The following is a 27189-nucleotide window of genomic DNA, read 5'->3' as shown; positions in this document are numbered from 1 at the left end:
CTGTTTCCCAGCCCAAGGTAGAGGACTTGTCAGCTCTGGATTTACTCGCTGGAGATTTTGTGGCTCCAACTAAGGCTTCTGCTGTCCAGGCGCCCATCCCTCCTCCTACCAAGAAGACACCAGAGGTAAACCTGTTGGTGTGTGTGTATGTTTGTGTGTGTGTGTGATGTTTGTGTGTGTGTGTGTGTGTGTGTGTGCAAGCAAGTGTGTTATCAATTCTGTCATCCTTTAGTGTGCATGCTTACTGCGTTCAGCAGAATAAATGGAACATCTTTTTTCCAGTATGTGTCTCATTGTACAGTGTGTCCCTGTGTGTCTGTAGATTGCTGTCTGTCAAATGCCCAAACCCAGCCCGATTGATGTCATCCCTGCCAAAAAACCACAAGCAAAACCCACTACTGATGAGGTAACTGTGAGGATACAAAGCTTGTGCTTTCGCTGGAATGCTTTATTTTGACCTTAAACCTTTTGCTTTCACAGTGTAAGATTGAGGAACAATAGAGTTTATTTGATTTTTTTTCCTATTTATTAGTTCACTCCTCTTAAAGACTTAAAGATAGCTTCAGTCGAGTGTCTAATTATACTATACTAATCTATTACAGCTGGATTAAAAGTTTCCTCTCCCTCTGTCTTCTCCCCAGGGTGACTCCATGTCTCTGGATGCCCTCGGTGCTCTTGGCGACACCCTGGCAGCCCCAGAACCAGCACCTGAACCCCCCAAACTCAGACCTGAGGACATCGTCTCGGTACGGGGCGCAAACACACACTCATGCTGTTGACGGACTAAAAGCCACATCGTTGTTTGGCTTCATATTCTACAGTGTATAAATGATATGTTGCTACGTTTCTGTACAAGAAAAATACAAAGAGGCCACCTGTACGATTCATAGAAGAGCATCATGCTGGCTCTCTTCACATCCCTTCCATTTTATTTGCTAAGGCATGCATTTGTGTGTGTTTGTTCATGTGTTTTGATATATACAGTATATGTTTTATGTGTGTGTATAGGAGGCCAAACTGAAGGACGAGAAGGGTGTGCTTGTGGGAGAGAAGGAGAGCAGTATCCCTCCAGAGTACAGGTTTAATAAGGACAAACTCAAAGACCTGCCTGCTCCTAAACCTGAGGTGAGACTGCTACCAAGCTTCAGTGTCAGGCCTGCTATAGGCCCCTTTTACATGAATGTAAAATACAGAGGTGGAGTATTCATTGATGTAAGCTGTGTTTTAGTGTCAGAGCTTATCCTTTGTGATCAAGGTGTAGGCAGTTGAAGACTGCAGTTTTGTTCTTTAATTTATTCTTGTAGCTTTTTGTCTCCATTGTAAAAGCCCCTTTCAGCACTGGTAAATTTAGACAAATACACGTCAAAATGTGGCATGTTGCAGTACAGTGATTAAGGTTGAATGATTGATGGCATATTTTGATCGATTGGGCTCCTAGATTTTTACTATAACACCACAAAAACATCTCATACCTTATTTTTGTTGATTTAGCAAAGATCTCACCAATTCACTATCACAAAATTGTTTGCCATGAATTTTCAATCATAATTCCTTATTATGATCCCCTCCCCCTCCCCCCAGCCCACCATGGGAACTGGTGAGGCTCTGGACATCCTGTCTGGAGACTTCATGTCCTCCTCAGCAGCTCCTGTTGTCCAGGCTCCTGTCGTCACCCCCTCAGCTCCTCCTGCACAGGTACTGCATGGGACTGAAACAATACAATGTGATGCACAGATGTCTCACTGTGGTAGATGATAAAGGCAGTAGTAATATTCTGGCTATTCTGATGTTAAGGTGTTTAGAAACCTATAAGGCTTTTATTTTGATTCCTACTCACTGTTTCTCCTCTCTGTCTTCCTCCCTCAGTCTTCTGCAGACTTTGCCCTAGATGCTTTGGCGGGAGACTTTGTTGCCCCCGCTGTTGCTCCTGCAGTGAAGTCTGCTGCTTCAGTCCCCACAAAAACCTCCCCCAAGGTACACACACACACACACACACACACACACACACACACACACAGCTGAAGTATTTTCAACTACTTCCACTGTCTACAATACTGTCTACAGTTAAGTCATAACTTGTGTGTGTGTGTGTGTGTGTGTGTGTGTGTGTGTGTGTGTGTGTGTGTGTGTGTGTGTGTGAGCAGCCGACAGGAACAGACGATGCCCTCGAGGCTCTGTCGGACACCCTGATGGACACCACTCCTGCCCCTGAACCCGCCCCGACGCCTGTCAAAGACATCGTCAAGGTAGCCCACTGCTATAAGAGGATAGTTTCATATAGGATAAGAAGAAGAAAGAGAGGAGAGAACATGTTCAGCTTCAGCTTTCAGCTTTCAGTCTCAGGTGCCCTGACGTGTGTGTGGTTATGTGGTTGTTGCAGGAGAAAAAGGTCGTTGAAGAGAGGCTGATTAAGATGGGAGAGAGGGACGACTCGCTGCCACCAGAGTATCGACCCACTGAGGAAGATCGCAAGGTAGACTGACATCTGCACCTTTACATGATGAATACTGTCTGTGCTTCTCTGCTGCAACACAGTTGACTGGTACAGATCACTCACTGACCTTTACTACAAGGCTTTGTTGTTCTGTTGTTTCCGGTGTTTCACATAACAGACCGCTGTTTCACATCTCACATCGCTCCACAGTGAAGAAGTCACAGTGAAGACGACGTTACTCTTTGGTTACTGCAGTCAGTCCTGCTCGACTATTTTTTGGCGGAAGCTTGAAAATTACTTTAGCTAATAAAATCATATTCAATTAATATTTTGAATCAAATTATCAATGTCTATAACAAGTAGCCGTGTAATAAGCGGGGGTCTTGATTCACACTTTCAGGCCTTATTTTGCCATAATAAGTGGCTCACTGTACATTGTCCCCTTACAGGTGAACTGTGTTACAAAATACTGTTTGAACCTGTGCATTTGAATGTTTACTTGGGCATGCTTGTTGATACAGTACAAAGTTGCTTTACTGTATGTCTAATATATGTCAATTCTGTTTTAAAGGCAATGGCAGAAGCCAAGGCCAAAGCAGCTGAAGCACCCAAGAAGGTGAGACAACAGAGAACAGAAGACCACAGTAAAATAAGACGAGTCTAAAGCCACCCCATACCTATAATATGCAGTCAGAATTTGATTGACATCCGGTCTTTCTCTCGCTCTCACTCTCTCTCCCCTGTAGAAGTCCATGGATGATACAGCGGCCTTGGACCTGCTGTCCAGTGACTTCTCTGCTGCTCCCAAGCCTGCTGCACCAGCCGCATCATGTGCAGCCACAACACAGCTGGTCCCTCCTGTACTGGACTCAGAGCCGCTGAAGGTAGAGGAATGGCTCTTCAATAGTTAAATAGTAGTAACAACATTCGCCCTTAAAGTGGGAAGTGTGTTTTCCTTGGATTTTCTGTTGATGAAGTTTGAGTGTCTGTAGGTGGCGCTCTTATGCGGTTATCTCTGCTCATGCTAACTACAGAGTTGTTCTGTTTATTCCAAACAAACCGCTGTTGTTGCTGCCAGAAACGGAAAACGCATCACTTCCTGTGCACCAGAGCATTTTTCCCAGAAAAGACCTAACTGACTCCGGCTGTTTAGAACAGCAAATATAAAAGCTTTCAGGAGCTATACAGGCTGAATCACTATCACTATTCTGTTATATCAGACAGCAATAGACTGTAGCAAAACTGACATTTATTTGTATGAAAATGTGGCAGATTATTACTTTAACTCCTATACGTTACTATACAGTATGAATCCAGCATGAATACCTGAATGCATTATGAGCTGGTGACGTTTGACAGGTTTGTTTACAGGTCAGTTAACTGTTGTGTTTCCCTCCCAGCCAATGGCAGGTCCTGTCCTGGACTCCCTGGCCGGCTCCCTGCTCCCAGACCAGCCAGAGTTCAAACTTAAGGGAGACAAGCCAAAGGTAAAAGGAAAATCTGTGCAGGATTAGAATATAAGCGGATCATCTCAATCAACACTTGGTAAAAGTGTTGCATAGCGCCCTCTGTGGTGACATAGGCTCATGACGAGGATCTATGTGTGGAAGTCCCCTCTAGCTCTGATCACCCTGGAGTTGTCCACCCTAACCAAGGTGTCGACTTTGTTACAGGGCAAGAGCAAGTCAAAGTCAAAGTCCAAAGTAAGCAAATTACCTGCTGCATGGAGACTTAAATCAAACTGAATATGCGCTATTATGAACAAATTCATTCGCTTATAATTAAGCCAAAGTCCAGCCCTCTCTCTCAGGAGCCCGTCTGCTCCTGCCTGCACACCGCTTCATGTCATGTGCTGTCGCCGCTTCGCTTACTGTTTATTTTCCCAAATCCATTGAGTCGTTCATTAAATCTATATCTCTTTCGCAAAAGTGCTCCCTGTACTTCCTTTTATTTTTGTAACTGTGACCTCGTGTTTCAGAAACACCATGCGGAGGATCCATCTGCCATTGACCAGCTCTCTGGTCAGCTAAGCTCAGACGTCGTGCCAGCATCCACAAAGAAGGGAGGCAAGAGCTAGACCGCTTGGTAAGATTTGTTTCCGTTCTTTTGCACAAGTGAGAAAAATACCTTTTAACTGATAAATGATGTGGCACGCTTCCAAGCCTCTCCACTGACTGCTGCCTGTGTGATGTGTTGCAGGGTCTCGGTGCAATTCCTCCTCCCAGCCACAGGGAAGCGTTACTGAGGGAGCTGCTCTCTGGATGATGAATCTATTTTTCTAAATGGTCGAGAATGTATACTGGATGAAAGACAAACCTATTGATACCCATAACACATGCTGACATACACACACACACACACATACACAGCTCTGTGTGCAGATTTGGTTTCACACATAGCTGAGGATCGAGAGCTTTTGCTTCCTGTCCTTTGAGAAAATAAAAGGAAAGAATTGTTAAAACAAGAGAGAACGAAGATTGAGTGAGTGATGAACAGATAAAGACGAGAGGGAGATCGTGTGGGGAGAAAGAGAGGGATTTTAAGGAAAGAGTGTAAATGTTTGTTGTATTTGTTCGAGGTTGCTGGTTGGTGTGTGGAGTGTGTTGAGGGATGTAAGGCGTTGCCTGTCAGTCCTGCCTGCGCACGTCAGCTGACGGTTTCTGTTTTTCCGACGATACAACGTTGTTGCGACGTTGCCTCGTGGTTGGAGCAGCAGCGGCTGTCAGCTGGCGTGAGAGCAGCACAGAGTGGGTGTATAGGATCGGGATGTTTGTGCAATCTTCATGTACACAGAGAAGCCAAGTTTTCTATTGTTCTGTGGTCAGATGCCATTACGACACTAGTGTACAGCTTAGTTTGCTTATACTGATGACAACACTTAGTTTACAATATTAAAAAAATGTGTAAAAGGATTTACAGGATGTGGTCTGCTTGATTCTGTATCTGAGAGCTTCTTGCAAAATGCTATTTACTTTCTGTAGAGCAATATCTATCAAGAGAAGGGTCTTTTGTATGTATTTGGCCTTGTAGAAAAAAAGCATTTAGGTTTCCAAAAGTGCACTTACAAGTGAACCTCGGTGGTTACAGGCTCTGTGAACCGCCTTGTATACTGTAAAAAAAATATTTTTTCTCTTTATACGACAACACTGTATAATTTACACAGTCCCACAGAGCGATCACTTTCAGCTGTAAAGTCAAAATCAATATAGCTTTCTTTCCCAAGATTTTTTTTTTTTTTTTTTAAAGGATTTGTTCGGGTGTGAGTCGAAAGATAAGAGAGATATTTTAGATGTGGGAATGCTAATTAAATAAAAAAACATCTGAAAATTAGAACTGTGTAGTTGCTGTATGTAGAGTCTGGCTTCTATTTGTGCCTAAAAGAAGGGAAGACAAATTTACTGATGATAATTTGTCAAAAAATCCTAACCTAATCCATGAAATGGATAAATGCTGAAGATACTGTACTTGATACTGTACAATGTGTACTGCAGAAAAAAAATGAACACAGCGTTTGGTTTCTCGAAGGTGCAGGGGAATTGCAGTGTATTGTGCATAATTAAAATGAAAGGGAAAAAAATCTCCTAGGGTTAGGGTTAGGGTTACTCCTGACTTGGTGGTTTTTCACTCTGCATAGCTGTAGAAGCCCACTTCCTTTTGACTCCGGGGGGCTTAGAGCTGAGTGGCAAATGTCTTCTGCTCAAACTCTAAACATCTAAAAATGTGATGTTTAGAGATGTTTAGATTTGATGTGTGCGTAAATAAAAGAAGAAATATAAATAAAGGTCAAATACAAATCATTTTAGTCTTACAAGAGAGATTGCTTGTCTGAGATGTATTATCTTTATTTACAATATCTCAAGAGATCAAATTAGACAGTCGGTTGATTCCAAAATGCTGTACATTCATTTTTAAAAGAAAAAAACAACTACTTTATATTTGTTACTCAATATTTAAAAACCATAGATGCTTGCATCTTCAAAAATGTTATTCATTTGAAAAAAAATTCTCAGGTTAGCTAAAATTCTCAATATTTCATCGTAACTTTAGCTTTCATGCCAGCCATCATGTTATCTGAGTAAATGTATTATTTTTAAAATGGTGGATATACACACAAGACTAGAAGCAAACTAAATAACAACAAAAAGTTTAAAAGTGTGAGTGAGGCGGCACTATGTCGACAGCATGTAAAGAGAGAGAAATAGACCCTTAAAAATAAAGATGCTGTGAATAAATGAAAAGGTTAAAATGCGTACAAAAGTAAAAAGGCTTTTAGCCACAATTTTTACATCAAATACATTCTTGAAATTAACATAAAACAGTGCTGTATTTTAATATGCTCACAGAGTGTCCAGAACTAAACAGATTTTCAATTACTATATTTATTATTATTATTTATGGGGATTGTGTAAATATATATTTTGCATATTACATTATCTAATCATATGACTTGATGCATAATGCTTCAGTGTTTTAGGCCGTTTTCAAAACTTTTCAAAACCGGAACACACTTAAAACTTGATGTTTCGGCTGTGAAGACCTTTGCAAGTATTTGATTCATTTCAATTTTTAAACAATTTTTTTTGTTTATGTTTATATAATATCTAAATACTGAGAACTTAATTTGGGGACAAATATTCTCCATTGAGTTAGTGGACTTGCTGCCAGTAATGTGTAAATGTGATGGTTCAATGTTTATTGATTGATGATATATATTTAATGCAATAGGCTAATATGAATAATATTATAATCTTCTAATACAATATCATTGATAAATCAACACCAAGACTCCACTTGAAAGGAAAGGGGTATTAGATAGAAGGTCACTGAATGTGTACCAGTTAGATCAGACATGTCTGTTAGCCATCGCTTGTTTTCCTGGAGCCGTCGTGCGCGGTCTGCATGAGATAACAAACAACTAGTTTAATAAAACATTATTTCAGTGAGTCGGTTCAGTGAACATGAAGGGAATAGGAAAGACAATATTACACTTCATCCATGGCTGGTTTATGTCTGTAAAACACTGAAATCAAATGACAGTAAACTTACTTTCTTTTGTAATGGTGTGGACATCCGCGTGTCCTTATCCTTGCAGCAAATTATTGCAAAAATAATAGAAAATGGTTCCAAATATCAAGAAGTGGCCAGATATTTTGATAGGCCAAAGAAGAGTTATTTAGATCTTTAAGGGGTTGACATACAGTGGCCTACATGAAGGCTGTCTTCAGGCTCGGATAAGGTACGGGGGAAGTTAGATTTACGATTGTAGTAGCAGATGGTGATGATGAGGAGCAGAAGAAGAAGGCCACAGCTACCAGCCAGTGGGCCCAATATGATGGGGTTGCACAACATGGAAGGATTCCTCTCCCCTGCAAAACAGGCTGGTGGTGCTTCTGTTGCCATTTTAGTTTCTAAAGGAAGAGGAAAGATAAAATAATGCATTACAAATTATTATTGAAAAGCATTTATCAGACTCCTCATCATTATACAACAGATTCAAGTTTATGGTGTATCAGCGCGCTCACCTTGTCCAACAAGTCGTGTTACTTCACCAAAAAACAGTGAGCCTATATAGGATTGTGATTTATAATTACAGAGCCACATAGGAACAACTGCTGTGTTAATACTCTCTTAATGTACAGTAAGTACATCTACCTTGCTTGTTTTGGCTGGTGCAAACACACGCCTTGGTAGATGTGGAGGGAATCGGCTTGGTGTTGGTGGTTGGTGGTGCTTCTGTTGCCACTTTAGTTTCTAAAGTAAGAGGAAAGATAAAATAATGCAATACTAATTATTATTGAAAAGCATTTATCAGACTCATCATTATACAACAGATTCAAGTTTATGGTGTATCAGCGCGCTCACCTTGTCCAACAAGTCGTGTTACTTCACCAAAAAACAGTTTGTTTTGGGTAAGTGATGCACAACTATAGATGCCACTGTCACGGATTTTGTTGAATGACTTCAGCAATAAGATATCTTGTGATATCTTTTCTTCAGCGAAGATGGATTTGTAGGAGGATGACTGCTGCTTTATAAAGCCGTTGCTGAAAGATGCAATGTATTCCATCGCTTTATTGTCCACCACTCGAAACCAAATAACAAGAGAGCTTCTCGACGATGGCACACATTTGATTTCGACAGGCGTCTGCTCTTTGGTGACCAGTGCCCCTGTACTAGCTCCTGAAGCAATGTCTAAAAGATGAGAAAGTGAATATCATTTGTAAAGTTGTAATTAAAATATATGTTTTATTGACATTTCACCTGACTTATTGCAGGTGCCCAAAAGCAATAAGCCAAATAATACTTTGAAGCTGCTACAAGGCACAGAATAGATTAACTTACTTTGATATAAAAGCAGAATGACAAGTGTCTGAATCCTCTTTTGGTCCATTTTAATCTTGGAGATGCCGTTAGCTGCTAAACTAGTCTTTCTGGTGTTTGTAAGAGCCTACTACAAGATAATTCAGTGAGATATCTAACCACGCCCCAGCTGTAACCTTCTTCTCTACAATGTCAAATGGGATCATTGCAGCTGAGTTGCAGAGAACTCGTGCACCATGCTGGTCTGCAACATGTTTGAAGTGGAGCCCACCTATCTACGCATCGTCTCGCTGCCTCTGGTTTGCAGCATCGAACTACATGACTTCATCCAGAAGCTGCTGGCGCACGATGCAGCGATCTACAGTATGTAGGCTGAAAAGGCGGGGATGAACTGAGGGGATTTAAACTCCAGGAGATTCATGTGTTCAAAATGGTCTGATTGTTGTTGTTTTATTCATCATTAGGCCTATACACTTCATAATCAGCAGGGTGGGGTTGTGAGTAGGAAGACGTCCTCAGCCACAGGACCTGAGTTAAAACCTCATGTTGACAAGCCTCCGCCCTGCTGAAGTGTCCTTGAGCCAGACACTGAATCCCTACCAGCTGCAGGTGCTGATCTGTATCTGATCCTGACCTCTGACCTCCCTGTGGAGGGTGAAGAGAAAAGAGAATTTCCCTACAGGGATCAAATATGTGTCACACAAATATTTTCATGATGATCATCAGTACATCAGCATCAACCAAAGCAAAACTGTTGAAATCCCACTGTATAGGCCTCTAAAATACAGTAGAGAAGAGTAGAGAAGGTCTTTAATATTAAAGTGCATTCCAAACGGGCAATGAAGTCAACAGACAGCAAATGAAAAAGACAACAACAACATATAATGCACAGAACAGTGCATGTAAATAGGTGCAATAAATAAGGTTTCCAGTGTAGAACTGGGTCATCAATAATTATGCAAATAATGTAAATAATGCCAGTGCTAAGAATAAGAATACCGGAATAATAATAATAATAATTATAGCAAATTATACATAAAACAAAATAACAAATCTCACCCAGAAGATAAAAAGAAAATTCTGTTTTTAATTTTATTACATAATGGTGTTGCAAATATCTCGTACATTTTGATAATTATATGTGCATTGCTCATTCAAAATCATGGGCTATGCTGAGAACTTCCGTGGGGAAATGAGGTTGTTGCAGCAGCAAAAGTAATCAAAGTCAGTAGAGGAAAAAGTAGACAAGTAGAGTATAAGCAGTATATAATAAAGCAATATAACAATTACAAGCAATAAAGGACAGGAAAAGACTATAAAACAATAGAGCAATAAAATAGAATGTAAACATAATGGGCAAATGTGCATTGAATTCACATCAACAGGCTGCAGAGAGCCATATAAATGCACATAAAGTGTTGTGGCTTCCAGACTAGTGCGGTAAAGAGACTATGCCCTTATCATTGATATCTCAGAATGGGTTCTCAGTAGAGTCTTAGATGAATTCCAATTATGTTGATTATATCGCCCCCAAAAGGCGTTGTTGAAATGAACCTGGCAAATGATCACTATAGAGTTTTAAGTCTAGAAAACAGCAAGACCTCACAGTGAGAAACGGCCCTCAAACGCATCTTAACAGGTCGGTCACATCAGTGTTGGAAATTAGGACACTTTGCAGTATTGTTGCTGTTATATAACCTTAAACTTGGACAGGCAACCATGTTAACCTTTTATCTTGTCTGGACATTTTAGCACCATTCCAGCACCATTGCAACTGCTGCTGTCCAATGTCTATTTTTTCCTGTTTTATTTTAATTTAATTCTTGTATACTGTAAAAAAAATAATTTAGCTCTTTATACGACAACACTGTATAATTTACACAGTCCCACAGGGCGATCACTTTCAGCTGTAAAGTCAAAATCAATATAGCTTTCTTTCCCAAGATTTTTTTTTTTTTTTTTTTTTTTAAGGATTTGTTCGGGTGTGAGTCGAAAGATAAGAGAGATATTTTAGATGTGGGAATGCTAATTAAATAAAAAAAACATTTGAAAATTACAAATGTGTAGTTGCTGTATTTAAAGTCTGGCTTCTATTTGTGCCTAAAAGAAGGGAAGACAAATTTACTCTCAACACGGATGAGATGATAATTTGTCAAAAAATCCTAACATGAAATGCCAAAATACTGTATGGATAAATGCTGAAGATACTGTACATATATGTACTGCAGAAAAAAAAATGAACACAGCGTTTGGTTTCTCGAAGGTGCAGGGGAATTGCAGTGTATTGTGCATATATTAAAATGAAAGGGGAAAAAAATCTCCTATGAAAGTATTTTTCTCTCTACTCCTGACTTGGTGGTTTTTCACTCTGCATAGCTGTAGAAGCCCACTTCCTTTTGACTCCGGGGGGCTTAGAGCTGAGTGGCAAATGTCTTCTGCTCAAACTCTAAACATCTACAAATGTATATTTTTATGCCAAGGCCCTGAATGACTGATGGGAATGCAAATGAGTGGGTTTGATGTGTGTAAAAAAAAAAAAAAGAAGAAGAAATATAAATAAAGGTCAAATACAAATCATTTTATTCTTACAAGAGAGATTGCTTGTCTGAGCTGTATTATCTTTATTTACAATATCTCAAGAGACAAATCTGCAGACAGTGTGGGTTCATTCCAAAATGCTGTACATTCATTTTTAAAAGAAAAAAAAACAATTACTTTATATTTGTTACTCAATATTTAAAAACCATAGATGCTTGCATCTTCAAAAATGTTATTCATTTGAAAAAAAAAAAAAAATTCTCAGGTTGGCTAAAATTCTCAATATTTCATCGTAACTTTAGCTTTCATGCCAGCCATCATGTTATCAGAGTAAATGTATTATTTTTAAAATGGTGGATATACACACAAGACTAGAAGCAAACTAAATAACAACAAAAAGTTTAAAAGTGTGAGTGAGGCGGCACTATGTCGACAGCATGTAAAGAGAGAGAAATAGGCCCTTAAAAATAAAGATGCTGTGAATAAATGAAAAGGTTAAAATGCGTACAAAAGTAAAAAGGCTTTTATCCAAATTTTACATCAACTTTTCTTTACATTCTTGAAATTAACATAAAACAGAGTGCTGTATATAATATGCTCACAGAGTGTCCAGAACTAAACAGATTTTCAATTACTATATTTCTTATTATTATTTATGGGGATATTGTGTAAATATATATTTTGCATATTACATTATCTAATCATATGACTTGATGCATAATGCTCCAGTGTTTTAGGCCGTTTTCAAAACTTTTCAAAACCGGAACACACTTGTTTGAAGACCTTCACAAGTATTTGATGCGTTAAATTTTTAAACCAAAAATTTTTGTTTATGTTTATGTTTATATCATATCTAAATAATGAGAACTTAATTTGGGGGCAAATATTCTACATTAAGTTAATGGACTTGCCACCAGTAATCTGTAAATGTGATGGTTCAATGTTCATTGATTGATGATACATATTTAATGCAGTAATATCAAAAAATTGATAATCTTCTAATACAACATCATTAATAAATCAACACCAAGACTCCACTTGAAAGGAAAGGGGTATTAGATAGAAGGTCACTGAATGTGTACCAGTTAGATCAGACATGTCTGTTAGCCATCGCTTGTTTTCCTGGAGCCGTCGTGCGCGGTCTGCATGAGATAACAAACAACTAGTTTAATAAAACATTATTTCAGTGAGTCGGTTCAGTGAACATGAAGGGAATAGGAAAGACAATATTACACTTCATCCATGGCTGGTTTATGTCTGTAAAGCACTGAAATCAAATGACAGTAAACTTACCTTCTTTTGTAATGGTGTGGACATCTGCGTGTCCTTATCCCTGCAGCAAATGAACAGTGTTACCAAAAACATTGTAAACAGTTTAAACTACGAAAAGCAGGAGATAGAGATTGGGAAATTGTGGGAAAAATAATAGAATATGGTGGAACTGGCCAGAGATTTTGATAGGCCAAAGTAGAGTGAATTAGATCTTTAAGGGTTTGACATACAGCGGCCTACATGAAGGCTGTCTTTAGGCTCGGATAAAGTACGGGGGAAGTTAGACTTACGATTGCAGTAGCAGATGGTGACGATGAGGAGCAGAAGAAGAAGGCCACAGCTACCAGCCAGTGGGCCCAATATGATGGGGTTGCACAACATGGAAGGATTCCTCTCCCCTGCAAAACAGGCTGTAGTGTTCATTTCAAATCTGTGGTAATCATATTCACATTTTAACTTGCATCAGTGGTAAATATTCAGTTGATAAGGACTCACTGAGCCTATATAGGATTGTGATTTATAATTACAGAGCCACATAGGAACAACTGCTGTGTTAATACTCTCTTAATGTACAGTAAGTACATCTACCTTGCTTGTTTTGGCTGGTACAAACACACGCCTTGGTAGATGTGGAGGGAATCAGCTTGGTGTTGGCGGCTGGTGGTGCTTCTGTTGCCACTTTAGTTTCTAAAGTAAGAGGAAAGATAAAATAATGCAATACAAATTATTATTGAAAAGCATTTATCAGACTCATCATTATACAACAGATTCAAGTTTATGGTGTATCAGCGCGCTCACCTTGTCCAACAAGTCGTGTTACTTCACCAAAAAACAGTTTGTTTTGGGTAAGTGATGCACAACTATAGATGCCACTGTCACGGATTTTGTTGAATGACTTCAGCAATAAGATATCTTGTGATATCTTTTCTTCAGCGAAGATGGATTTGTAGGAGGATGACTGCTGCTTTATAAAGCCGTTGCTGAAAGATGCAATGTATTCCATCGCTTTATTGTCCACCACTCGAAACCAAATAACAAGAGAGCCTCTCGACGATGGCACACATTTGATTTCGACAGGCGTCTGCTCTTTGGTGACCAGTGCCCCTGTACTAGCTCCTGAAGCAATGTCTAAAAGATGAGAAAGTGAATATCATTTGTAAAGTTGTAATTAAAATACATGTTTTATTGACATTTCACCTGACTTATTGCAGGTGCCCAAAAGCAATAAGCCAAATAATATTTTGAAGCTGCTACAAGGCACAGAATAGATTAACTTACTTTGATATAAAAGCAGAATGACAAGTGTCTGAATCCTCTTTTGGTCCATTTTAATCTTGGAGATGCCGTTAGCTGCTAAACTAGTCTTTCTGGTGTTTGTAAGAGCCTACTACAAGATAATTCAGTGAGATATCTAACCACGCCCCAGCTGTAACCTTCTTCTCTACAATGTCAAATGGGATCATTGCAGCTGAGTTGCAGAGAACTCGTGCACCATGCTGGTCTGCAACATGTTTGAAGTGGAGCCCACCTATCTACGCATCGTCTCGCTGCCTCTGGTTTGCAGCATCGAACTACATGACTTCATCCAGAAGCTGCTGGCGCACAATGCAGCGATCTACAGTATGTAGGCTGAAAAGGCGGGGATGAACTGAGGGGATTTAAAACTCCACAGAGGGCCGCTGTGGTATAACGTCTCTATAGCAGCCCCCCTCACCCAGCACTCAAACACAACTGCAAACTGTTCCTCCCTGCACAAATCAGATGTTGAATTCATGAGGACATGTATTATAGTCTAAAGAGCAAGTAGGAATTTCAGGAGATTCGTGTGTTCATAATGGTCTGATTGTTGTTTTATTCATCATTAGGCCTATACACTTCATAATCAGCAGGGTGGGGTTGTGAGTAGGAAGACGTCCTCAGCCACAGGACCTGAGTTAAAACCTCATGTTGACAAGCCTCCGCCCTGCTGAAGTGTCCTTGAGCCAGACACTGAATCCCTACCAGCTGCAGGTGCTGATCTGTATCTGACCCTGACCTCTGACCTCCCTGTGGAGGGGGAAGAGAAAAGAGAATTTCCCTACATCAATTATCAATTATGTGTCACACTAATATGTTGATGATGATCATCAGTACATCAGCATCAACCAAAGCAAAACTGTTGAAATCCCACTGTATAGGCCTCTAAAATACAGTAGAGAAGAGCAGAGAAGGTCATTAATATTAAAGTGCATTCCAAACGGGCAATGAAGTCAACAGACAGCAAGTGAAAAAAAACAACAACAACATATAATGCACAGAACAGTGCATGTAAATAGGTGCAATAAATAAGGTTTCCAGTGTAGAACTGGGTCATCAATAATTATGCAAATAATGTAAATAATGCCAGTGCTAAGAATAAGAATACCGGAATAATGATAATAATAATAATAACAATAATAATAATAATAGCAAATTATACATAAAACAAAATAACAAATCTCACCCAGAAGATAAAAAGAAAATTCTGTTTTTAATTTTATTACATAATAGTGTTGCAAATATCTCGTACATTTTGATAATTATATGTGCATTGCTCATTCAAAATCATGGGCTATGCTGAGAACAATTATAAGCAATAAAGAACAGTAAAAGACTATAAAACAATAAAGCAATAAAATAGAATGTAAACATAATGGGCAAATGTGCACTGAATTCACATCAACAGGCTGCAGAGAGCCATATAAATGCACATAAAGTGTTGTGGCTTCCAGACTAGTGCGGTAAAGAGACTATGCCCTTATCATAGATATCTCAGAATGGGTTCTCAGTAGAGTCTTAGATGAATTCCAATTATGTTGATTATATCGCCCCCAAAAGGCGTTGTTGAAATGAACCTGGCAAATGATCACTATAGAGTTTTAAGTCTAGAAAACAGCAAGACCTCACAGTGAGAAACGGCCCTCAAACGCATCTTAACAGGTCGGTCACATCAGTGTTGGAAATTAGGACACTTTGCAGTATTGTTGCTGTTATATAACCTTAAACTTGGACAGGCAGCCATGTTAACCTTTTATCTTGTCTGGACATTTTTACACCATTCCAGCACCATTGCAACTGCTGCTGTCCAATGTCTATTTTTTTCTCCTGTTTTTGTTTTTGTTTTGTTTTTTATTTCTGTCATTGCAGCACTTACAGGACCGGCACATGGGCATTCCTTATAAATGTATCATCTCGATTATGAAGCTAAAGGCCTTTTTACGGACCTAAGGTGTCTTAAGAGAAGAGACCTTAACAAAGGGACAAAGGGCTGCAGCACAGAAGAAACCTTAAGTACCTAAGTGACGAGTATCTACTACCTTGTCCACGAGGCGCTGGCTGCCAGAAGCGGCCCAGGATATGAAACAAAAATAATTCACATCTGACAGCTGGTCTGGCAGTTGTAGAGAAGTTAAACTCTCTTCAGATCGACTGAGAAAGCTACGCCACCTGTGGCGCAACTCTAGGCCCATCCTATTTCCTGTGCAGTGATGGAAAGTAAATGCACAGATTTGGTAATAGGCAACAAGGGCTGACATTCGACACTGCTGTGGGCGTTTTATCTGTTCCATGGGTGGGAGGAGAGAGAAAGAGAGAGACTGATGCAGAGAGAAAAAATAGAGACAGAGAGACAGACCGAGAGAAAGAGTCAATAGTAGTTAGTTTCCTACTCACCTGTGTTGCATAACCTTTCCTGTCATATTATTCCCTTCCTTGAGTATTTCCAAATATATTTGAAGATAGATCAGATATTTATTATTACCTTTTTTGTGTGTGTGTGTATACAGTATATATGTGTGTGTATGTGTGTGTGTGCGTGTGTGTGGGTAGGTGGGGGTATCAATGACTTTGACATTCATTTCAGTGAAATCATGATGGAAACAGAGTTGGTTTCAGGTTGCGTGTAGTTTTCAGTCAGCAGGGGATTCTGTTGATGCTTTTTTAAAGGGAAGACCCAGTCAAAACGCTGTCAGTTAGCCCACTTCACCTTTCCATGCCTCTGCTTCAGGGTTGAGTCACACACACACACACACACACACACACATACAAATAATTTTATGTGTCCCAGCACCTGCTTGGGCTTCCCTGTGTTAGTCACATAGGGGGTCTCTAACCTGAAACTTACATCTGTGTGTGTGTGTGTGTGTGTGTGTAGTGGGTGACCAGGGGAAGCCAATGAGAAAGAGAGTCCCCTTACTGTATCACTGCAGAGTGTGAGTAACTTGACATTCAGTCAGAGGAGACGTCCTTCCTTCCATTCTGAGAATAGCAGCAGCCTCAATACCAATGAATCAATATCAACACTAGTACCTTACTCACCAGTTATTGATCAGTCTGGCTCACCTGTAACTGTTCTATTGCTATACCGGCGGTTTTAGGCATTGTGGGATATGAAGTTGTGAAAAGGAAACCAAAAGCAACAAGAAGAGTAAGTAGAAATGGGGGGCTGGGTTATGGAGGAATTCCACACATAGTGATGCTTGTACGCACATACACACATGGAAACACACACACACACACACACATGCACACATAAAGAGTATGCCTGCACTTGATAAATAGATATGTCTAACATCCCAGCGTTTGTTTTGTTTGAGGAAACTGTCCTATTTCCACATCGATAAAACCATGATGACCTTATTCTACCGTGTTTTTATTGAATCGATTTTATCTTTTTCTTTGGTGTCATGGTTTGGAAACCTATCTTTAAAGAACAGAAACTCTCTGAATCAGATTGTTAAATGGTCTAGTTGGCTGATTGGTGAGTCACAGCTTAACCCAGCATCCCTGTACACCAGACAGTTACAGCGGATAACTGACTCGATCTTAAATGACGACTCCCACCCTCTGCACAGTGAATTTCAGCTTCTTCCTTCTGGACGAAGGTTTATAGTCCCAAAGTGCAGAACAAAGCGGTATAAAAATAGCTTTGTTCCAGCAGCCATCACTCAGATTAACAAGTCGTAGCAACATTGCACAGATGATATAGAGGCAATGTTTATTTATTTATTTATTGTATCTTTTAGTTTTAGTGGTTTAGTGATTATTGGAACTTTGAGCCTACTTTTATTATGTTTGTCTACTGTTTGTGTTGTTTCTAAAATGTGTGTCAAGATGGATGACTCTACTGCAAACCAAATCTACCTACGGGTACAAATAAAGTAACCTGAACCTGAACCTGAACCAATTACTACTGTACATGTAAATAAGTTGGGCATAATGTAGGCAGCTCATCTGGACTGTTGTACCTTTACAAACAGACAGTATGTGACTAATGCAATGAGTAATGTTAACTGTGTGATGATTTAGGGCATGAGTCTGTGTCCATATTACACAATGTAAAAGGGAATTTAATGCTGTCAGTCTAATATGCGATATGCTAACACTGAGGCATAAAAGTTTGTGGAGCCCTTGACTTTTCACAGGTTTTTTGCGCCACAAACTTTTGGGATTTTAGGATTTCTGATCTACCAAAAATAGTATACAGACCCTTCATTTATGGATAAATAGTGTTGCTATTTACTCCTCATTTCATATGTTACTAAGACATATTGGAAAATAATTTCCACATTCAGACTTGCTAACAAAGCTGAAATCAGGTCCACAAAAACATCTCACTTGGGTTTCTGATTTAGAGGAAAATATAAATTATCACTCTCCCACTATTATATGTCAAAATATTTAGGGTTCACATACAAAGGACTTTCTCTTGTCCAATCGTAAAATAAGACAATGTGGCACAAATTATATGTGACAAATTTGTCTTTCAAAATTATAATTGATTTTCTCTTCCTATGCATGTAAATCTAGTTTAAGACAGTTAGATCCATGAATCCATTATCATATCATGGATTGTCTCTAGGATTTCACAACAAATAGCCTTGTGTTATGCTATTCTTCTAATTCAACACAAAGCGTTTCTCTGCATCTAGATTTTAAAAATCATCATCATTCATAACTGCCTTAACATTATGTAGGAGACGATAACTCATGCTGGTGTATATAAGTTAAGCAAAACATCATGACTTGAGTGTGAGACTCTTGTATTTTACAGACTCGATCATCGATAGGCAGCAGGCTGTGGAACGTGGCTGAAGTTAGTTTCATAATGATCTAACCCATTTAGTACGACAGCCGATACTGTATTATTTATATTGAGGATGTACATATATGTGTATGAGGCATGTAAATACAACACACACTAATGCTTATAGTACAATATTACATCATATTGCACTCTAATGCTGCATCTGCTGCGATGTTTATACTCCTGTATTTCTGTCTTTAGGATGATCAGAATGAATTGAACTGAAATGCTTTCAAGATGCATTTCCCCTCACATTACTTTGTAACTAGCATGCCTTCATGTTCAAATAATGTCTAAATGAATCTGTGTAGGTAATTGAGTGGACTGGATTTTGAACACTTAGCTAACTATACATTAGTATTTCTATATAGAAATATAACTGTGAAACTTAAAAAAAACAACTTTGACTTTGGTAGCAACAATAAAATAGTTATAGGCAAGTCAGTGTGTGATAGATATTTCTCATGTGTTTTATTTTTTTCCAGAATATTCCTTTTCTACTGTTGATAATGGATTATTTTGCATTTAGAGAGACAGTAGCAGCAGCCTCTCGATACACAATTGTAACATGGTACAAGGTGCAACACACACACACACACACACAAACACACGCACACAAACACACGCACACACACACACACACACACAAACATAGCCAAACTTAACCATATTTAATTCATCAAATTTGTTTCTCTTATTTATTGCCCATATAATTAACTATAATATCAATATAATAAATACTATTACTTAACTAAGAGTGCTGATTTTCTTTTGTGAAAAAGAATGAACCTGCATTCAGGATTTTTCCCCATCTATCAGTATTGATAAGCAGGACACTGGACACAGAAGGAAATAACATTACATTGGTCTACTTTGCCTTTTTTGTATATAGACAACATTTTCAAAATGGAAATAAGTGAATGGTGGCTACAGGTCTGTGGAGTTACTTGTATAGGTGGTTGACCATTCAGGAACTCCTATAGAGGTACAGTATATATACACTACAGAATGTGTGGTACCTTTGCCAAATATATATATTTTACGGCTGATAGAAATTAGATTTTACAAACACTGAACATATTTAACAAACATAAAATTGCTGTTGACATAAATATAGCCAAATTTAACCATATTTCATTCATCAAACTTGTTTCTTTCATTTATTGTCCTTATAATTAACCATAATTTTAATAAATACTATTATTTAAGCACAGAGTGCTGATTTTCTTTTGTGAAAGAAAAAGACAATAAACCCCCCACAACACCCACACAGACACACACACACACACACACACACACACACACACACACACACACACACACACACACATTAATTAATGATAATCTACAGCATATTATATATCTATCAGCACATATTGTAGAGTTTGGGTTAGGTATAAATTATGCAATTATGCAAGAAAGCACATTAATTGCAACAAGAGGTTATGTTCAAGGTTTTTCATCAAGGTTTTTCAATGTATTGTCATCTCAAAACTATGCAATGCTCTCTGTCTCTTTCTCTGTCTCTCTTTCTGTGTCTCTCCCTCTGTATGTGTGTGTGTCTCTTGTCAGTGCTTGTGGTATGGTCTGTGGTATTTCTGTGGTCTTTTTGTTTCAGAGAGAAGATGAGGAGCTCAAAGTTGAAAGAGCAAAGAGAAAGAGCGATAACATCTCAGTGAACGCTTCTCTGTCTCTCCTCTCTCCATCGCACAGGAAAGGGTCGCGCACACTCGCTGAGACCTGAAGAACCACCAAACACAGTTGTTTCTTTACCCTCTTCAATCACACAGGTGTGTGTGTGTGTGTGTGTGATAGAGAGAAAGAGAGAGAGAGAGAGAGAGAGAGCAAAAGGCACACACCTTGCTATAAAACAACTTTGTGCTCTAATGTAAGTTTGCAACAATAAAGCTGTTTATCAGAACTGTATGATTACTCAGTTGTTTGCACATATTGAAGGCAATTCAACAGAAACTGAATGTGATGCAAGGTTACACATCAAAAGTAAAGGAAGAAACCAAACCCCCTCATCACTCACTTACTCAACATCCGCCAAACACAATATTGACAATGGAAGTACAACACCCACATCCAACTCTCTGTCTGTCTTCTCCTCCACACTCACGCACATGTACGCAATAGTTGTACTACAACACACAGGTATAATGCAACAAACATCTGAACACACACGTCTTCACTGTCAGAGAGAACAGGCAAACACATGTCATGTACCCACACACACACACACACACAGCATTTGGCCTCAAGGTTACTAATGTTGTACTAATGTACTAATGTGGGCAACTCTGCCTATTGATGTTTCTCTAAAATCCGTACATATAGGGAGCAATGTGTCTTTGTGAAAACAGACATAGAAAATGAACTATTTTCCTTTTCAGGGAGCTTCATGCTTTAGTTCAATAACAGACAGCCTTAAAATTGGGTGTGACAAGCAATAACTTGTTTCACCCATCACAAAAAAGTCCACTGCCACTGTAACTGATTGGTAGTACATAGCTTTTATTGATTTGATTTGACATTTACACAGTAAAATCTCACTGAGAATGATGCAGTCATTATCAAGATAGCCCCATGAACAGAATGCTTCAAAATACTTTATAATAGAAAAACACATTTACAGTACGTACAATAAATAGATGGGAAAGAGAGGAAATAGCAAATGAGCAAATATTTCTATTGAGCTGTTTTCAGATCTCCCTGCTATCAGTGCTTATTGTATCTGAATTGTGAAAATGGACTAAGTGTTTCTCAGTTGATTGTTTAGTTTAATTGTTAAGGTACACAACACATTAGTATCAATATTATCGGCTTTAAAGAAAAGCATCAGCTAGTTGTTTTTTTTATTTAATGCTAATTAAAAACTAAAGATTACAAACCTGCTGAACTGAAAAAGCACTGGCATTAATGATCATGTCATCTGCATATAGATGTATATATTGTTTATTAACAAATCAAAATCATTAATATAGATGGAAAACAACTACAGCACAGGGCGTAGAACTGAACCCTGCTGGACCTCTTTCTTGTAATAGTTAATAAAAAAACAGTCACAATATATTACATGGTACATTGCTGGTGTGAAAACATAAAACTGTTCTTCGGCTATGCACACACTTCATTGTAAGTAGATAGCCATGACATATTGTTGTGAGTAGAGTAGATATTGGTGGTGAATTCTGTCATGTGGCCTGGTCTCCACTGGACGTCTGTTCTTAACATCAAGCACTTCAACCAACCACTGCAATCACAAAAGCAAGTGTTAATGTGCAGAGATGATCTATACTGGTCATAATCATACGGCATAAACATCCTCTGATCTTGGCTGGTATCGTCACAGATTTACTTAAAGCTGAAAACATGACATGCAGTAACAGATATCGCACATGCACACAGTGTTACTATGATGGTATAAATAGAGTACGTACTTTGAGTCAGATGTAAGCTGTAGGTGCGCTGCTTTAGGTCGTCTGCCTTTTCCTTAGTTGAAGACAAGCAAAGAGATTAAAAGTATGGATCAACTATGGTACAAGCAGATGCAGAGGCAAGCTTGAATAAGGAATGGCATTTATGAGGTCCATATAAAAAATAATTCAGATGCTAAAAGTAAAAGAAAACCAGCCATCTTCATACTCTGTACTAGTCTACTTACTTCACGAAGTGGTGTCGACACTTTTTGGGCAGCCCTGTAAACAAAACAAGGGTTCAAACAACAGTGTTGGCACTGAATACATTTCAAACATACAATAAAACATCACGCTCCCTGCAGAATTAATATTATTTATTGCATTAAAGTAGAGGTCTACTCACGGCTGAAATAGTACAGTGTGCAGATGAGACCGACGGCCAGGCCCACAATAAGCCCAACCAATGGCCACAGAACCATGGAGCCACAGCCATCTGGAGCAAACACACAATATATAGACGGTTTTATTAAATTACATTGAAGCTTGTTACATGGTAGGCCTATAGCCACCTGATATAATCAATCAATTTCAGATGGTTACATGGTTTTTTCACTACAACCTGTTACACATTGTTTCTACACCACAACCTTTTCCATGGTATTTATATGGCAATCAATGCACAGGGATTTTGAAAAATATATTCATAGAGAAGGAAAATATTTGCATACCATATAACAAGCAACACAGGGATCAAAAGCCTGTTAAGCGAAAAAGTGACTAATACATGTTCCAAAAACAAACTATCTATTCTTCTGTCATAAAACACAACAATGTATTTGTGATACTGACATGGTAACCTGTCAATTGATGTGATGTCTAATCTGGTATTGCAGAACGTCATACAAATTAACTAGCGCTGTAAACGATCACAACCAAATAAAACAGACATGAGATATTAAATATTCAAACAGTACAACAAAATACAACCTGCAAGGAGTTGTTAATGCAAATACAGTCCCCAGAACCTCAATGAGTTCCCCTTTTAATTCCATTAAGAATCCTTAATAATTTACCGTAATTCTTCTTCTTGCTGCAGCGACAGACTGTGCTTGTCCGTTTGGGCTTTATTTTTTTAGGCGGTAATGTTGGACGGGCCACTGTCAGACATCAAACACCCATAAAGAGAAGGGATTAGTAACCAAGAATGAAGAAAGAATGGAAATAAACTCCTTTAAAGAAACATGTGAAATAGCAGCTACACAACATGAAATCTACACTGCGCTGTACAGTAAGTCTGCAGTGAGCCTGTGTCAAGCCTGTCTTGACAGATATACTGTACAGATGCAAACTGAAGCGTAAACCAAACTGAACCATAGTGCCTGTACAGTCCATCTGCTATAGTCAGACCTCAGCATTTACTGTGAGTAATTACCCATTGAGGGGATGCTTGAAAAGTGACTCTTTGCAGGGATTAAAGCATAAATCCGGCCTATTTTTCCATCTTTTTCCATCATACCGATCAAATCTCATCAGTTACTTCACTATAGAGCTTCTAACATCTTGCGTGTCTTGATGTGCAGCTCTCCAATACAATCCTGTGAGACCAATGGACACCCCAAAATTCAACCGCAAAAGCACCCAAATCATATCCATGGGAATACATTGACGCTCAATCTGTAAGGAGAGATGTATCTATTTAATTTTCAGTTTATCTATGACATGTCAACTTGAGTTATTTATTTTGCGCTACTGTACACAGAAACCGGCCGATAAAGAAAAAACAAGGAAGTGCTAAAGCAATGACCAAGGTGGCATCAAAACTGTACGAGAAAGGCCTAGCTGAGATCATTTTAATTTTCATTTTTTTATTGACATGTCTTATTACAGAGCGAGCAATCACTTTGTTGAAAAAGACATGCTGTGGGTGCTTTTGGGGTTGATTTTTGGAGTGTCCGTTGGCCCTATAGGACTGTATTGGAGAGCCGCACCCAGGCAAGCAAGACATACTCTAAGTAGCTCTATAGTGAAGCGACTGATAAGAGGTTGGTCAGAATCAATAAGTATGGTGGAAAAAGCTGGGAAAATAGGGTTCAGTTAAAAATGGCTGCAGTTATGCTTTAACCTTTCAATATATTTTTCATTTCTAAGTATGATTGAATGATATCTATATTCTGATCCCACAATCATTGAGCCATCTACTTTATAATAAACTAGGTTAAACAGCGTGATGCAGAAGCTATGTGCAGGTTGCATCTGTGATCATTTCCTCATCCATCCGCCACCTGAATTCAGTCAGATGTAGAGAATTTTTTCATAACTCAAGTAGATAAATGGAGCCGGAGAGGTTCCAGCACACTGCTATGTCTGTATGTGTTTATATACAGTATACAAACCTCCGGGTTGGAGAAGAGCCCCAGGCCTCCACACGTCGTCCTGAGCCTTGTTCTTCAGAACGCAGGAATAGATCCCTGCATCTTTGTCTGTCACATTAATGATCTGTAGCGAAAAAGACGTACCACCCTTCTTGCTGGCCTTGTACCGCTTCTCTTCCACGTCTTTTCCATAGACAGAGCGATCAGCATTGTTGTACCTAACTAGGAACTGTACTTTGTGGCTGCTGGGAACAGTGCGGAACCAGTAGACAGCCTCACAGGAGTATTTGAGGCAGTCGCAATCAATTGTCTCTGAACCCATGATCACAGGGTAGAGAACAGTGATGTTTTCTTGATGCAGGATCTGGCTGGAACCTGGGAGGGGAAATAGAGGGAGGCTTTGAGATATGAACGGACACACGGCTCATACTGTGTTGCACAAATTCCACAGCTCTCTGGAGCATTGTCTAGTACGGCCTTGATGTTTGTGATTCTGTAACGCTACAACTTAAAGAATGGATATGGGACCTGTTGGCCAAACGCAAACAATACTTACAGTTTATGTGTTGTGATTTTGTTCATACTACACCTATTAGGGGCCTGTTTCCGTAGACCTTATATTACAAACGTTCCCAAGAACTGTGTTCTCCAGCCATTTGGCCCCAGGAACCTCTCACTCTTATTGTGATGTTCCAAAAGGACTTTGTCCATCATTTGGTCTTCAGAAGGTTTTGAGGAAAAGGATTCAGTGACAGCGCCAAAGAACCAGTTTCTCCTATTTTACAAAATTCATGAACTTGAAATGAATTGGAAAGCGTAACAGTAAGGTAAATACCAGTAATCACGCATCAAGGAAGAAGAAAAACTAAAAACTTAAAACTGGAAATATGGCACAGAGACACAAACATTATCATCAAAACAAGAGTTTTGCAAGAATGGAAATGAAGCCGCACTATGAAGAAACACCTAAGAAAGATTACAGACTCTTCTATGAAGGTGACATGAAACTGCTGCATTGTGAGACTACTTTAGCATTTATGCAATGTTTTAGGGAAATTTAAGATGCCTAAAATGGAAGTGTTATTTCATCTAATTTTAGAATTGGCCTCCTGTGCTTGAATTGACTCGCTTTTGGAGATACGTATGTAGGCATACACCAATTGCAATGTGTTATGAAATATCTGAAGGTAAGTGGTAATTTAAAGGGTCTCAGTGATTTAAATTGTGTGAAAGATTGAGACTGAAAACTGAATTCCCACTATAGATACTTAAGTCCGTTACAGACCTCCTGAATAATTTCAACTTTGCCAACGGTGAACATATAGATGTACGAAATGTACAATCTAATCACGCGTAGCGTTAAAGAGGAATATACACATGCACACGGAGGCAAACTCAACCCAATGATTTACGCTGTACAGTAAAAATATGTGCTTGATTTCAATTCCTTCATATAACTATAATATAACATGTAAGAGCATGTAAACAGCACTGACACTGATAGGGACCTGCTGCGGTGCACACACAGTTTGAGTATCATCACAACATCATTTATCATCACTGTCACTTTGACCCAGATCTTACACATTATGTTAATGTAATCACATAATAGTAACAATAGTAATAACTTATATTAGTACTATTATACTATTATAATAATAACATATTATATCATCTACTGTGGGTGGTTTGAGCGTTATAGTTTTACCAAATCTACACCAAAGGCTACTACGTTGTACTTGTCGATCTACACCACTGCCACTTCTGTTGGACTATTCAACATAAAATTCACTTTTCAGCATAAACAGATTATAGCTGATGCTGTATTTGGTAAATGTAAATTTAGGCTAAACATCAGACACGCTTCACAGTTTGAGTAGAACTGGAGCAACAGCACATCATTCGCTCAAGGCCAGCAGCACTGCGGCGAGATCGCAGGAGGCTTGTGAAACCGTTACCAGAGGATCTTCTGGTCTTACCTGATGTCCAAAGAAACACTGTCAGCACTGTCCATGCCAGGGGTAGTGGGGTCATTTTGCCCGGTCGCCAGTGTGTGTGTGTGTCTTGAGTGTTAGCTGAGGGTCGGTGGTGACGGTTTCTTTTCCTGCTATCTGTCTGTCAGAGATGATGGGAGGAACTGAGCTGACAGGGCCCGGAGTCGTCAAGGTAACACCCCACTGTGACACACACAGGGCCTATCAGAGAGGGCCCTACATCAGCCAGGACACACATCCAGACTGATATGCTGACACACACACATACACACACACGCACACACACACACACACTGGAGAATGAATTAATTCAATTTAACGATGAATGCGGAAGTGCGGAAAAAAAGTACATAATAGGCAATAGGCGTACTATTGTAAACCCTAAAAAGAAAACTAATGGTTACATGTTAATCCTTGTACTGAAAAAAAAATCCTTTTACTGTACCTAACAATCAAAAAAGGTGTAGTGTATTCCCCTCAGAGATGCGGGTTGATATAGACAGAGGAAAAAGATGCAGTTTGACATACAAGACAATTCACAACAATCCATGACAAACAGCTGAAAAGGTGCAACGACGTTTCATCAGAGCTGACATATCACATTACAACCATTAAAAAAAAAGCTGTATATTCAGAGAGCAGCAGTTTGCAGTGCTGTGGTGTCTGCCCAGGTGCGTGACCCAGAGCTCAGCTGAGTCCTACATACATGGCTTCATGCCTCACTGCAGAGCAG

The 27189-nt window shown here is 39.1% G+C and overlaps 4 protein-coding genes across 25 annotated transcripts in view; 1 reads left to right on the top strand and 3 right to left on the bottom strand.

The window, feature by feature from the left end:
* cast (calpastatin) overlaps positions 1–6231 on the top strand; it is a 40219-nt gene extending 33988 nt beyond the window's left edge. For 17 of the 21 annotated variants that reach the window (XM_071918906.2, XM_071918900.2, XM_071918907.2 and 14 more), the window contains 14 exons: positions 12–125; positions 323–406; positions 642–746; positions 1009–1125; positions 1582–1695; positions 1867–1974; positions 2145–2246; positions 2381–2473; positions 3006–3050; positions 3181–3318; positions 3835–3921; positions 4108–4137; positions 4413–4519; positions 4634–6231. In XM_071918906.2, coding sequence (XP_071775007.2) covers positions 12–125; positions 323–406; positions 642–746; positions 1009–1125; positions 1582–1695; positions 1867–1974; positions 2145–2246; positions 2381–2473; positions 3006–3050; positions 3181–3318; positions 3835–3921; positions 4108–4137; positions 4413–4511 — 1236 coding nt within the window. In that variant the 3' untranslated portion in view covers positions 4512–4519; positions 4634–6231. The remainder of the gene's footprint in view (positions 1–11; positions 126–322; positions 407–641; positions 747–1008; positions 1126–1581; positions 1696–1866; positions 1975–2144; positions 2247–2380; positions 2474–3005; positions 3051–3180; positions 3319–3834; positions 3922–4107; positions 4138–4412; positions 4520–4633) is intronic. The other 4 variants (XM_071918901.2, XM_071918903.2, XM_071918914.2 and 1 more) reach the window with 4 other exon arrangements.
* Positions 6232–6993: 762 nt separating this feature from the next.
* Positions 6994–8997, bottom strand: LOC139926938 (uncharacterized). Its single transcript, XM_078283387.1, has 5 exons — positions 8777–8997; positions 8297–8626; positions 8087–8185; positions 7481–7842; positions 6994–7329 (listed from the first exon to the last, which is right to left on the bottom strand). Exons 1-4 carry the CDS (start codon positions 8823–8825, stop codon positions 7616–7618), a joined length of 705 nt encoding a protein of 234 aa, XP_078139513.1. The 5' UTR covers positions 8826–8997; the 3' UTR covers positions 6994–7329; positions 7481–7615.
* A 2169-nt stretch (positions 8998–11166) lies between these two features.
* On the bottom strand, positions 11167–14064 carry LOC139929652 (T-cell surface glycoprotein CD8 alpha chain-like). Of its 2 annotated transcripts, XM_078283848.1 has the most exons (6): positions 13844–14064; positions 13364–13693; positions 13154–13252; positions 12856–12963; positions 12587–12626; positions 11167–12435 (listed from the first exon to the last, which is right to left on the bottom strand). In XM_078283848.1, the coding sequence occupies exons 1-6, from the start codon at positions 13890–13892 to the stop codon at positions 12384–12386; spliced, it is 678 nt and encodes a 225-aa protein (XP_078139974.1). In that variant the 5' UTR covers positions 13893–14064; the 3' UTR covers positions 11167–12383. The 2 variants fall into 2 exon arrangements, with proteins under 2 accessions (XP_078139974.1, XP_078139973.1); XM_078283847.1 differs by lacking the exon at positions 12587–12626.
* Positions 14065–21215: 7151 nt separating this feature from the next.
* On the bottom strand, positions 21216–26570 carry cd8b (cd8 beta). The gene is made up of 7 exons (XM_071922701.2): positions 26442–26570; positions 24484–24837; positions 23164–23247; positions 22494–22583; positions 22336–22369; positions 22112–22163; positions 21216–21924 (listed from the first exon to the last, which is right to left on the bottom strand). Exons 1-6 carry the CDS (start codon positions 26494–26496, stop codon positions 22145–22147), a joined length of 636 nt encoding a protein of 211 aa, XP_071778802.1. The 5' UTR covers positions 26497–26570; the 3' UTR covers positions 21216–21924; positions 22112–22144.
* Positions 26571–27189: the final 619 nt, after the last annotated feature.

Source organism: Centroberyx gerrardi, chromosome 5, assembly GCF_048128805.1.
Source record: "Centroberyx gerrardi isolate f3 chromosome 5, fCenGer3.hap1.cur.20231027, whole genome shotgun sequence".
Classification (NCBI taxonomy): Eukaryota; Metazoa; Chordata; class Actinopteri; order Beryciformes; family Berycidae; genus Centroberyx; species Centroberyx gerrardi.
Note: the sequence above shows the minus strand (reverse complement) of the source record. Positions and strands in the feature narration are given on the sequence as shown.

Coding starts and splice junctions, on each gene's coding strand:
- LOC139926938 (XM_078283387.1), bottom strand. CDS start 8,825: ATGGACCAAAAGAGGATTCAGACACTTGTCATTCTGCTTTTATATCAA. Junction 8,627..8,776: donor CATTCTGCTTTTATATCAAA/GTAAGTTAATCT, acceptor CTCATCTTTTAG/ACATTGCTTCAGGAGCTAGT. Junction 8,186..8,296: donor AACACGACTTGTTGGACAAG/GTGAGCGCGCTG, acceptor CTCTTACTTTAG/AAACTAAAGTGGCAACAGAA.
- LOC139929652 (XM_078283847.1), bottom strand. CDS start 13,892: ATGGACCAAAAGAGGATTCAGACACTTGTCATTCTGCTTTTATATCAA. Junction 13,694..13,843: donor CATTCTGCTTTTATATCAAA/GTAAGTTAATCT, acceptor CTCATCTTTTAG/ACATTGCTTCAGGAGCTAGT. Junction 13,253..13,363: donor AACACGACTTGTTGGACAAG/GTGAGCGCGCTG, acceptor CTCTTACTTTAG/AAACTAAAGTGGCAACAGAA.
- cd8b (XM_071922701.2), bottom strand. CDS start 26,496: ATGACCCCACTACCCCTGGCATGGACAGTGCTGACAGTGTTTCTTTGG. Junction 23,248..24,483: donor GGCTCTTCTCCAACCCGGAG/GTTTGTATACTG, acceptor GATGTCTGACAG/TGGCCCGTCCAACATTACCG. Junction 22,370..22,493: donor CACACTGTACTATTTCAGCC/GTGAGTAGACCT, acceptor TTTTGTTTACAG/GGCTGCCCAAAAAGTGTCGA.